The 13,897-nt window shown below is 31.6% G+C and overlaps 1 protein-coding gene across 1 annotated transcript; it reads left to right on the top strand.

The window, feature by feature from the left end:
* Positions 1-5,934: 5,934 nt before the first annotated feature.
* On the top strand, positions 5,935-8,304 carry LOC7461637 (probable glucan endo-1,3-beta-glucosidase A6). Its single transcript, XM_002298633.4, has 3 exons — positions 5,935-6,179; positions 6,263-7,567; positions 8,083-8,304. Exons 1-3 carry the CDS (start codon positions 6,095-6,097, stop codon positions 8,118-8,120), a joined length of 1,428 nt encoding a protein of 475 aa, XP_002298669.3. The 5' UTR covers positions 5,935-6,094; the 3' UTR covers positions 8,121-8,304.
* Positions 8,305-13,897: the final 5,593 nt, after the last annotated feature.

The following is a 13,897-nucleotide window of genomic DNA, read 5'->3' as shown; positions in this document are numbered from 1 at the left end:
AGAGATCATGTATGGTTTCATACAATACATACATGATATGGTTGACTAAACTTTTAAAAAGACATTGGAAACGATATGTCCACATGTTTAGGATGAATAAAATAACATTGATGAGCATGTGCTATGATTTAGAAACACAATATGGGTTAAAACCTTTAAGAATGATAAATGTTATTGAAAAGGTAGCCATGTTCTTCTATATAATAACATTAAGTGCTTCAAATAAGAAAGTTCAGGAAAGATCTCAAAATTTAGGTAAAACTATTTGTAGATATTCTAATAAAGTTTTAAAGACAATATTTTGTTCATAGTAGATGTTATAAAACCAGAAGACCTTAAATTTAGAAAAACTTCACAGGAAATTATGATAAATCCAAGATATACACCTTGTTTCAATGTAACACAAATGTCATTCTTAATCATTAATACCTAATATAAATTGTTTTCAAAATGTTGGTAATTATTTACAATTTGATTTTTATTGTTTTCATGTAGAATTATGTTGGTGCGATTGATGGCACACATGTTCATGCTTATATATCTCAAGAAAATCAAATTTTATTTATTGATAGAAAAAATATACTGACACATAACATAATGGTTGCATATGTCTTTGATATGCGATTCATATTTGTTTGAGTAGGAAGAAAAGGTAGTGCACATGATATGTGTATTTTTCTAGATGTTATTGACAATTCCAATATAAAATTTCTCAAACCACCAAAGGGTAGTTACATGAGAGAAATTAAATGTTATCTTAACTATTATTATGGTTAATTTTTATTTATGAAATTAATTAAAAATTAATAAATTGTTATTGCAAGGAAATATTATTTAGTTAATGTTGGATATCCAAATGAGTATGGATATTTAGGTCCATATAAAGGTGAGAGATATTATTTACAAGATTTTTGGTGTCGAAGACAACTAAAAAGTTGGAAAAAAGTATTTAATCTTTCACACTCATCACTACACAATGCAATAGAATATATTTTTGGAGTGTTGAAAAAAACATGAAGAATTTTGCAAAGCATGTTTGCTTATTCATATAAAATACAAGTTCATATTGTAGTGGCATCAATGGCACCACATGACTATATTAGAAGAAAGTCGTAAGAGGATATAACCTTTATAGAATTTAATCACCGTCCCAATTTTGTTCTCGATGATTTTTTAGCCGATTTCATTCCACGTTCAGAAAGCCATGGATACCAGAGGCCTTCTCAAATGGATTGTATATGTGATGAGATTGCAAATAGTTTAATGAAAAAATAAAAGTAAAACCTTAATGTTGCATTGTTGTTTTTATGATGTATTAATAATCAAATGCATAATAATGTAATTCAAAACCATAAAATTACTACATGTCTTTTTTAGTCATTTTATTATCAACATCACTTTCAAAAGCATTTTTAACCAACCATCTTTGAACTGTTTTTTATTCAAAAATAATTTCAACTATAATTTTAACTAAACATATATTTTATCCAACCAACCACAACTAAAAATAATTTTCCAAAACTAACTTTTTCAAACCACGACTGCAAAAACTATCATTGAATGTTAAATAAGTGCACATGTCGTACATGGAGAAACAAGGGGTTGAGATGAAGCATATTATGGTGAAAGCATTTTTTTGGCCATTATAATCAATTGCACGTGCTGCTTAAAGGCGGCGAAGCAACTGGCCCACTAACATGTGTTCAACAACTTTTTTTTCTATTGAAAATACAACATTAACCCTAAAACCAAAACATTATCGTGAAAAAAACCATTATGCAATGACCAATTAACCCTTAAAACCAAGCTATTGAAAACTTAAGTTGAAGGGAAAATGAGTAATTGAATTGTGGCTTAGATTGTGAAATATCAAATAAGCCTTTAGACCATAACTTAATGTTTTTTGCTTCTAAAGGCAATCAAGTAATTACAATGTGCTAAAAAAGTGAAAGACCAAGATGCCCCCTAACAAATATATAATGACAAGTTAGTTAAGTGAAAAGACTATTATACCTCTAGAAGACAGTTCTATATGATTTTTTTAAGGGCAATCTTGTCCATTCATTATTGTAATCCATAGTAAAACAAGACTAATATACATTGTGTTTGCCACACCGTTTAGGTTTCGTAACTAGTTTTTTGGCTGAATGGTGACACATTGCATGATATTTTAAAAAAAACATAAATATTGAGATGGCGACACACTGGATTGACTCGGACCAACTATGGTTACCGTTCAAAACTCGTGATGTGGGGTATGAGAATGTGATAAAACAATGGAACCCGTCAAAACAAAATAGAAAGCCCAATTATAATTAACCAAATATAGAGGGCTCAAAGTGGGGGGGGGGATTAAATTTAAAAATAGGACAAAAACAATTAACTCGAGTAAATCTATATCAGTAGCTTGCGCAACACCATTGGTGGGGATAAATTTTCTTGGATATAAAAAGGAAACAGTTAAGGTGATGCTAGGATTCCAAAAAAGTAAATGAAATCCAAGACTCGGGTCATTGAGTTTAATATGTTCAATATATATATATATAAAGACAACCCTATTTTAATAACATGAAAACTAACAAGCCTGGGTGAATTCTCTAAATTTAGGTTAATATTCCAAAATCATAACCCGTGAAGTCTCAAGCTTGAGCCCAAACAAAAAGCTCAAATCCTGACCAATTTAATTTTGAATTATAAAATAAAAAAAATGAGAATCAAATCTTAAAAAAAATGAGAATAAAATCACAAAAAACAAATAAATTTTATAAATTATCTCAAATAAAAAAATAACAATTAAAAGAACTTGGATCAAATTTGAGAGATGAAAATTGAAGGATGATAATTTTTTTTTTAAAAAAAACTCTTTTGAAATGATTTTTTCAAATAAAACAATTCCAATTCAAAGAATATGGACTAAATCTGAAGGGAAAAGAAATTAAAAGGATGTTATGAGTTTATTTATGGACAACATGAAAATCAAGGTAGATGAGACAAAAATAAGAAGAAAAAAATAAAATCAAACCAGTATCAAACTGGGCAGATTTGCCATACATGTGATGCCAAGACAGTAAAAGAACACTGAAATGCATTAAATGATACGGTAAAACAAATTTTTCCACTACTAGAGTCAACCACACACGCCTCCTGAAGGTGGCGAAGTGACTACACATGCATCAACAACTTTTTGGTTTTTATTTTTATTTTATATATCAAAAGACAACATTACCCTCATGACCAAATAGTTATTGCAAAAAAACCATTATGAAATGATGAATTAGCCTCTGTAACAATGCTTTGAGATTTTTTTATATTAATGGCAATAGAGTCATTACATTGTGTTTAAGAAAGTTGAAAACCAAGAATGCCCCTAACCATAGTTTAGTGTTTTTTTTTTCTTCCAAGAGTATTCAAGTAAATTGACTATGCAAAAAAAATTAGAAAATAACTGAGATGTCCCTTAACAATTCTAGAATGACAAATGAATCTCGTGAAAAGATATTTCCACCTTGTAAGCCAATTCAATGTGATTTTTTTAAGGGAAAAAATGTAAATCCACTAATATAATCCACGATAATTGATGGCTTATGTACAATGGTTTTTCAACACGAAGTACGTTCTATTAATAATCTAAAGTAATGATTAACGAGTGCATACAAGCTTTTTTATACTTTTACACAAGAGAAATTGGTTTCGTCTCAAATAAGAATATACTTTTAAGAAACAAAGTTCTGCGCCAAATATGGTAATGTGACCATTGAACTTTACTGGTGATGGATCAAGATTTATTAGTATTTTTCAGAACAAAATTTTTGTTAAGCCCGAGCCTAAATTTAACAGGTTCAAAACCCCCGAAGGCCTAAAAACATGGGTCCAGAAAACATGTCTGGGCCCAACCACCTATAGGCTTAGTCCTCAGGATTGAGCCCACAGGATAGGGCCAGACAGCGCCTAGGCCCAGTGATGGGCACATGCCCAACAAAAATCTTGTTGGGAGTGCCCAGCACCTGGTAGGGCATACGCCAAGCTAGGGTGCTAGAAGTGCATCTTAGTGCCCCTAGCGCTAGGCACTAGCCCTGTGCCCCTTGGGCTCAGCCTTCACGCTCAAGACCAACATCCATGGGTCTAGGAAGCACGCTTAGGCCTATTTTGGCCTATAACAGGATCAAGACGTCTGCATGAGCCCAACACTCTGAGTCTGATTTTTTCAAGACCCCACACTAGTCCCTCAAGATTTTTTATTGAACCAATACATTTTGGATTCTACTCTCCCTGCACCATTAGGTGTATAAAAAATTTATCATGGTCTACCACCTCTCCATCTCATTAATGTTTGTGTAAGTAATATTTACCCCTTATTAATGTTATTAGAGTAAAATTACTCTTCAGCTCCTCCACTCAAATAAAAAGATAAAATTCATGGACTATAAATATCTCATGAATCCATCAAGTAAATAATTCATAATCTTTTCATTCTCTATATATTTGCATACATATTTTTAGAGTTTCTCTCTTTAAAATATTATTATGTTTTTTTATATAAATATTTATTTAAGTATTTGAGATTCCTTATATCTATCAAATAATATTTTTTACAATTGATTGAGTTCCCATATCAAGCTATCGCACACTTTAGCTTTTTATATCAAGCTATCATCCACATTGATTAAAAAAAAAAGAAGTAAATAATTAATCTATTATTTAACTACATAAGCTTTTTTCCTGTTGACTTGAGGAACTCTTCCCTACAAACTCAACTCGGGACTGGTGCCAATTCCTCCAGTCTTGGAGGAGCTGCTGGACCTAGATCCGATTGTTCACCTTGAGGAGGGAAAAAATGAAGACATGTTTGGAGGAGTTGCGTATGGCAAAACAGCTGGAGAATGTTGAAAACTTGAAAGGTAACTAGATAAAGATGGCAATGACTGTTAGTTCAACATCACGGGATAGACAGTGACTCGTTTAGTCCTGCCGGCATGGTTTTGTTGCCCTTATTTATAAGAACCTTCTGTTTTTCTTGACTGTCTTTTTGTGTCATAGGTGTTCTGCATCATTTATTGATTCTGTAGTCTGCGCTTGGGAAAGCAATAGGCCTGTGAAGACGGACACAGTGGTAGCAGTGGAGCCATATAATGCTGTAAGGGGAAATAGGCCTTTGCATATTAGTTTGTGCTTTCAATGCTGTTTCAAAAAGATTTGCGTATTCTTAACACTAAAAAAAAAAATGCCTATATTTCCTGGGCCTTGGTTTTGTCTCCCCATTAAAAAAAATTGTGGGAGGTGGTAGCCTGTTTTTAAGATTGAAGTATCCATCTTTCTATCATCATCAAAAAAATCATATGAATCATATATTCTTTTCTTCTATCATTAGGTTACAAATATAGAATTCAAATGGAAGAGATTTTCATGAAACTTCCTCAATTATCATACAACTATAATAAAATATATGATTAACACGTTTATTGAACTTGAAACAGAATAAAAGAGATTGTTCCATCCTCTTATTTTTCTTTTTTTGAATAGAGAGATTTATGAACTGGGATTTTAATTCATGTAAATACAGATGGTATAATATAAGCAAGAATTTCCAGGAAGATTTCATTTCTACGCGCTCATGTTTGCACCACAAGCACCCATTGTGTGTCTAATTCTTATAATTTAAGCAGACGTGCGAAAGGCATGTTGTTTCAAAGAAATCCTCTCCATGCCCACACAAGGGCTATGAGTTATATAAATCATTTCACTCAATAGGAAATTCCCTCACCTTTGCACCTTTGAATTGGCACAAAAACGAGAGAAAACATACAGAATCTAACAGGTCCTGCACCTACTTGCTTTCACTACATTAAAAGATACTATCTTCAACAGTCATGTCTTTTTTTGTTCCTTGTTTTTTTGGCTTACTGAAGACACTAGAATCTTGAAGTTTTCCATACAAAGATTGCTGGTGAGGAAAAGAAAACTTCTTGTAATGGGGATTGAACTAACATCTACCTACACACTTCTTCAGAACCTTTAAAATCATAGCCAGCACTAGCACAATCCATTCAGTTCGAACTTCAAGAGTTCTTATAGAAGTTCCAAAAGGAGCTCTGTAATGGGAAAACACACTTCAGGAAACAAAATGACAACAAAAATGTGTGGTGTTTCTCTCTTTTTCTTCTCTCTTCTTGTTCTCTCAGGTAAGTTTTCTACCACCAATATGTTACTTTCAGTTTTGTAGTTTTTTTTTTCCGACTAATTTCACAATCTTTCACTTTGACAGATGCGATTACTTTAAGGAAGATTGGGCTGAACTATGGCCGCTTTGGGAACAACTTGCCATCTGCATATGAATCCATAGAAATTCTTAGATCCATGAAAGCTGGCAGCGTAAAGCTCTATGATGCCAACCCTGAAATCCTGAGACTCTTGGCAAGAACCAATATCCATGTCTCCATTATGGTTAGAAATGATGAGATCATCAACATTGCTGCCAATCAGACCACAGCAAACAAATGGGTTGAAGACAATGTCCTCCGCTACTACCCTGACACCATAATCCGAACCATTCTCGTTGGCAATGAAGTTCTCAGCTATTCTTCAGATGCAGGAAAACAGATTTGGAATCATCTTGTGCCTGCAATGCGCAGAATTAAGATCTCTCTCAGAGCTCAGGATATTCGTAACATCAAAGTAGGTACTCCACTGGCCATGGACGTTCTGCAAACAGCATTTCCGCCATCAAATGGGACTTTCCGGTCTGATATCTCAACGTCAGTGATGGTGCCACTGCTAAACTTCTTAAATAGTACCAAGTCATTTTTCTTCATGGATGCCTACCCTTATTTCCCATGGTCTGCAAATCCCATCAACATAAGCCTCAATTTTGCACTGTTTCAATCAAATATCAAATACACAGACCCTGGTACTGGCTTAGTATACACCAACCTCCTAGACCAAATGCTTGACTCACTTGTTTTTGCCATGACCAAACTTGGATATCCCGATGTCCGGCTCTCAATAGCTGAAACCGGCTGGCCCAATGCAGGCGATATTGATGAAGCTGGAGCTAACATTAAAAATGCAGCTACTTACAATCGGAATCTTGTTAGAAAGATGACTGCTAGTAACCCAACCGGCACCCCAGCTAGACCAGGTTCACTCATACCAACATTTATCTTTGCATTGTACGATGAGAACCGAAAGACCGGCCCTGGGACAGAGCGGCACTGGGGCTTGTTGCATCCGAATGGGACATCAATATATCAAATTGATTTGACAGGGAAGAGAGCATCATCAGACTATGAAACCCTACCTCCAGCACAAAATAACGTGCCTTATAAAGGCAAACTATGGTGCATAGCAGCACCAGAGGTCAATCTGACAGAGTTGGAAAGCGCATTAACTTTTGCATGCAATCAAGGAAATGGGACCTGTGACTCCTTGACCCCAGGGAAGGAATGTTATGAGCCACTGTCTGTAACTTGGCATGCCAGTTACGCATTTAGCTCGTACTGGGCTAAGTTCAGGAGCCAGGGTGCCAATTGCTACTTCAATGGACTTGCTCAGCAGACCACCAGCAATCCAAGTGAGTTGCATGATTTTAAGTGATGGGTTTGAGGACCACGAACAATTCTCAAACACATTAATACCAACATAAATATTAACTGTCCTGTGATTTTGTTTTCATGTGCTGTTGCTTTATTTACAAAGTAATTTAGTTATTTAAACAAGAGAAAACTAAAGAAAATCAATTTATTTTTCCATTTCAAAAACACTTTGGATAAAAATTAAATTAAATTTTATTATTTTCTATGCTTTAATTTTTTGGTATTTTCATATCATTTTAATGTGTTATGTTAAAAATAAATTTTAAAAAATAAATAAATAATATATTATTTTAATATATTTCTAAATAAAAAAATACTTTAAAAAACAATCAATGCCACGAATTCTAAAATAATATCAATTGCAAAATCATGATTCGGAAGAACTTGATATCTGTTCTACATTTCTTATTTGCAAAAGCACGATGCAAATTTGCGATATGAAAGGTTTCACCTTGTTAATTTCTTCTTTTCTTTCTGATGATTTTTTGAGCAGGTCGAGGATCGTGCCAGTTCCCCAGTGTGACTATTTGAAGACAATTTAAGCTTCTGTAAGCAGTATAAGAACATGAAGCTGATTTAATCAAGTTTTATTTCAGAACTCTCAGTTTTAGCTGATATTTATGACAAAAAAAACAAGTAACGCAGAAGAACATGTTTCTGACCTCAAAAGAAAACAGTGAGATCTATAACATCATTTAAGGAATGGTTTCCAACATGTTTTCTCGTCTCTATCTACTTTATCATGGGAGGGATGATTAGTCATCTACAAAGTGGGTGACTTTTGGACATCAACTTTAAAATGATTACTTCCAGTGCATTACATCACAATTTTCTCAAGGTACTAAACTGCATGATTGGAGAATATATTGGGACCCTATGAATTCATCCTGTCCATTTGATGACAACCAGGAAAAAAAAACAAAAAAACATCAAGAATGAAATAATGCAGGTAACTATATGTTAATTTCAAAACAAAATTTCGATTCACCTAAAGCACTAAACTCAAAAACTAGTAGCCCTGCATCGTAACTATTCATCCATATAACCTCAATTACAAAGTTAGGCAACGTCTTATAAAGAAAAAAAATCATGGGTTAGCAGCAGCAATAGCAGAACGGAGAGAGGGCATAGAGCCATACCGGAAGAAATAAACCTCCCTGCAAAACTAAGAAACCAAAGCAGCCAGCCTAGCACTGGGGATTGGGTGGGGAGCAGCAAAATAACATTCTGAACAACTTTCTAGAGCAATAAACAAGATATCCTTGACTTCTGGATTGCATTCCAGATAAGAAAAATCCTCGTCTAACACAGACACAGAGACAGTAGCTTTGCCAAAAAGCAGCTACTCCCTCCACCAGCTTCAGAACCACGAAACCAAACTAATGGTGGATAAAAGCTCCTGAAAAGAAAAAAGAAAAAGAAACGTAAACTCAACAAAATCTCCACTCTAGCAGCAGCAAAATTATATGTAAAGACAACCACCAACAAGCACTGACCCTACTAGCAGAGAAGTGTAATGAAAAATAGTATGGTCTTCATTCTTTTTTTTTTCTTTTCATTGGGGTTATTTTTCTTTTGAATTCAACCTTTCAATAAAAAAATCTATGTCCCTTTTCTTTTAATTTCTTTGTTTTGTCCTTAGTTCTTTTATAAAAGTTTTATTTTCTTTTGATTTAGTCCTTCAATTATAATTTACCATGTATTTTTTTTTTAAAATTTAATCCTTATTTTTTTTAATTTCTATTTTTTTCCTTGAATCTTTTATAAAAGTTTTATTAGTTTCAAATATCATCCTTCAATCCAAGTTTATGTTGTGTTATTTTTTTTATTTTGATTCTTTTTTTTTATTTTTTTTGTTGGATTTATTTTTCTTTTAAATTTAACCCTCCAATCAAAAACTTTTTATTGCCCTCTAATTTATTTTTTTATTTTGAATTTCACCCTTATTTTTTTAATTACTATTTTTTTGTAATCTTGGATCCTTTTGTGTTGTTAATTTTTGTAATCCCGTTTCATTCTTCAGCGTTTAATTTGGTAGGGCTTGTGCTTTACCATTTTTCCATGTACAATGCTTTTAGTTTAATGACCTGGATCACGAGTTTGAAAAGTTGGCACGGGTCTATTTCCTCTTTTTCTTACTTTTTTTTTTTCTTTCTTGATTTCATCGTTCAACATTATTTTTTATAAAAAAAAATTGACTCTATGGTTTTCTTTGATTTTTTTATCGGGTTATCCTGATCTCATGATCTAGACCATGAGTTTTGCAGGTTACCACGAGTTAACTCTCTTTTTATTAACTTTATTACATGTCTATCACACTACTTTGGGTTAATTCGGACCTGCTTTATCCTCTTTTTTTATCTAATTATGTGCCTCTATGAATTTTTTCCTATTGTATCGGTTTTTTTATATAAAAAAAATTTAATTATTTGTCTGCTATTATTGCCTCCATAACATTATTTTTTATAGGGAAAAAATGCAAACCCACGGCGTAGTGTGGGCCTATGCCTTGTATAAGCTAAATGAGAAGGGGCTTTTACTGTATTATTTTTTATATTATTATTCATTGTAATATTGTTTTTCTCACTCTTTTTTTTTTCATTTGTTTTTTTTTCAATTTAAATTCAATCATTTAATATTAGGTTTATTGGAGTTTGAACTTCATAATTTTTTTCAATTAACTTTTTATAAGATTATCTCAAATTCATGACACGGACCGCAAGTTTGACTGGTTGACTCCAGTTTTTTTTTCTTTTTTTTTCAACTTCATCCTTCAATATTAGATTGATCGAGAATTGAGCTTCGTCATTTGTTTCAGTTTACTTTTTATGAGCTTATCCTCATCTTATAACTCGGGTCACGGGTTTAACTAATTAACCCTGGTTTATTCGAGTAGTTTATTTGTGTCCTTTTTAATTGATTTTTTTTATTTTTATCTTTTAATACTGGTTTGATTAATAATTGAGTTTCATAATTGTTTTTTAATTTGCTTTGTATGGGTTATCTCGGTTTCATGATTTTGATCGCGAATTTAAAAAGTTAACTTAGGTTAACTCGAATCATTTTTTAGGTCATTTCTTAATTGTTTTTGTTTTTTTTTTAAATTAAGTTTTATAATTTGTTTTGATTTGCTTTTGGGGTCGAATTAATCCGATATATTATTGTCTCAATGTCTATTAAAAAATACCTCATCTTAAATATTTAATTAAAACAAAACTTTGTTTTTACTAGTCATTCAGTTTGCCTTTAAACTCGTTAAAATGATTGAATCATAATAGATCAATTACCACACAATTTAATTTTTTTTTCTATAAAAAAATTAGCATCTGACCTATTATTGGAGCGCAGGTAATAATGTAATATTCAACATAAATTGAATCCTTTTATTAAGTGATCCAGGGTGTCGGTTGCCAAGCATTCGATTTTGTTTTACCCAAATTGGATAGAAACCTAATCTTAATTTAAAAAAAAAAACTCCTCTTAATGTCATCTTCAATTTTACGGTAAAGAAAAAGTTAGTATAGGGTAAAGAAAACGTCATTTCACTATTCATAAATTAAATTAAATTAAATTAAAAAAATCTAAGAGTGAAGGAAAATTTATTGTAACCCAAGAGACATTTCACTATTAATTAGAATAATGAAATGATATTATTGTCATTAATCTGAAAAAATTTGAACCGGACATTAGGAGCAAGGTCATCTTTTACTATGACACAACTGTCCTTTATAAATTATATGGGGGTTAGATTGATTATTTTTTTTATATAGTAAAAATACTAATTTAACCCTGTAATAAAAAAAAAATTAATGCCTGTTACCCAGGGGTGTTTTGGTCTTTTTAATTTTTCAAAATTATGTCATTACTTTGATGCCCTTAAAGACAAAATCAACATAGCTCTCTCATAAAAACTTTTTTTGTCATTTTAATTAGTTTGGATTTGAAGGTTATTTGGAGGCATTTTTTTTTATTGACATATATTAAATATTATTTAAAAAATAACCTTCTAGCGTGTGTGGACGACCTCCTCGATGTTCATGCAGGGTTATTCGACCACCAAATATTGCCTTTTAGGGCGGTGTTTGGAAGGTTTTAACGTCGCCTATGGGATGAGACAATGTGTGTACCAGACACGTCTTTCATTTGGCGCCGACGACCATTTTTTTTTGCCTTTTCCTTCTTTGTCTCCTCTTCTAATTTTCTTTCTTTCTTATTCTTTCTCTCCTATTCTAATTCAGTGCTAGCCCCTTTAAAATTCCAGACTAGCGCCATCAATTTCTTTTTCATTCACATTTGGTCCATTTCCTTGTGATTACTTTTTTATTTTTTTTGAATAAGCTATAAAATTACAAATATTTTTTAATTTCACCCCCTTGAATTTTTTAACCTCTCAAATTTAATCCTTATTCTTTTGATTATAAATTTTCTTAATTTTTAATAAGATATAAAATTACAATTGTTTTCTAATTTCACCCCCTTTCATTATTTAATCTTTCAAATTTGGTTCATATTCTTTTTATTGCTATTTGTTTTGTTTGAGATAATTTTTTATATTATTGTATTTTACAATTTCATCCTCCATGAGTTTTTTTTCCTATCAAATTTGATCTCAACTCTTTTTATTGCTATCCTTTTTCCCTTAACAAGTTTTTTTTGTATTGTTTTTTAGGATTTCATCCTTTAAAAATAAATCGGTTGGAAATTAAGTTTCTTCCTTTTTTTTTTTGAGTTTTTCTTTACTATTTTTCATGATTCGCCTTCTATGTGATTAATTTCAGGTTTATGATCAAAATCATCAGTTTCAAATGTTAACATGGGTTGACTTTTTTTAGGTCCTTTTTTAAATCGATTTATCTAAATTTCATCTTTCAACATTTAATTTATTTTAAACTAGTCTTTCTACTTTTGTTTTTTTACAAGGTTATCTCGATCATGTGTTCATGGTTGCAGGGTTTGCGAGTTAACCTGAGTTGACTTAAAAAGATTTCATGGTATGGGGTTAGTCTTGGGTTCATGACCTAAGTCATCAGTTTCAAAGGTTAATGCGAATTGATTTTTTTGGGTCTTTTTTTTTAAAATATTTATTTATTTCAATTTAATTCTTCAAGATTTTATTTATTGAAAATTGATTTTTGTAATTTGTTTTCTTTATATTGGGTTATCCCGTTGATGTGACAATGGTCACCGGGTTTGTGGGTTAACTCGGGTTAACCCATGTTTTTTCTCCGTTGCTTTTTTAAATTAATTTTTTTTTTGTCCTCTAATATTGACTTGTTCGATAATTGAGCTTTATAATTTTATTCAATTTGCTTTCTAACGCGGGTACCCTTGTATCTTGATTGGGTAGAGATTTTGCATTTTGATATGGAAGGGCTCATATCGAGTCTTTTTTATCTTTTTTTAATTATATATTTTTAAAATTTTCTGTCCTTGAATATTTTATTTACTAGAAATCGAGCTTCAGATTTTTTCTTTTTATTTTTTTATATGGAGTTATCATGTTCTCATTTGATTTATTAAGAATCGGTCTTCAAATTTTTTTTTATATATTTTTTTCTATGAAATTATATCAGTTTTTTGTCAATAATCATGAAGTTTACTGACATGGTTTAATTGATGTTTTTTTTTTTTCAGTTTCGTTTTTTAATATTGAATTATTTGATAATCCAGGTAGGCTCAAGTAATGTTTTATTTATTTATTTTATTGTTATTATATTTTTTTAATTATACTATTTAAATTACCAATAAAATAAATAACTCAAATATTTTTTATAGTATTTTTCCCCACGCAGGTATCGTGAGCCACAAATCTAAGTTATTAATTATTTGTTTTTTTATTACAAAGACCAGACCGTGACGAATCTTCTAATCATATGTCGTGTTTATCTAGTAGAAGACCGTGAGGGGCTCTCCATCATCGGGCATGTGGCAGTGCCACCAAGTAAAGCAACTGATTATTTTACTCATTTCTAGAAATCTGACCCTGTCCTTTCCACATCCACGTCATCAGGCTACCAAAGACACAGCATGTAATGCTAATTTGTTTATGGCTTACATTATACTATAAGATAATAGATTCACACATTTTCCGCTGTGGCTACGTTGATTTTGATTTCTTGTCTCTTCTTGGCTAAACTATATTTTAGTTGTCATCCATTTATCAGCCTTCCACTTCGATCCTTTTTGTTTTTAATGTTCTCTCTAATACTTATGTTAAATTATAGTTGTTGGACACCTGTTTATTTTATTTGAAACCAATCACATGAGTTTGAATTATATTTTCAGAATACATGTCAAAATAAATTAAA

This window comes from Populus trichocarpa, chromosome 1, assembly GCF_000002775.5.
Source record: "Populus trichocarpa isolate Nisqually-1 chromosome 1, P.trichocarpa_v4.1, whole genome shotgun sequence".
NCBI lineage: Eukaryota > Viridiplantae > Streptophyta > Magnoliopsida > Malpighiales > Salicaceae > Populus > Populus trichocarpa.
This window is presented reverse-complemented; position numbering and strand designations above follow the sequence as displayed.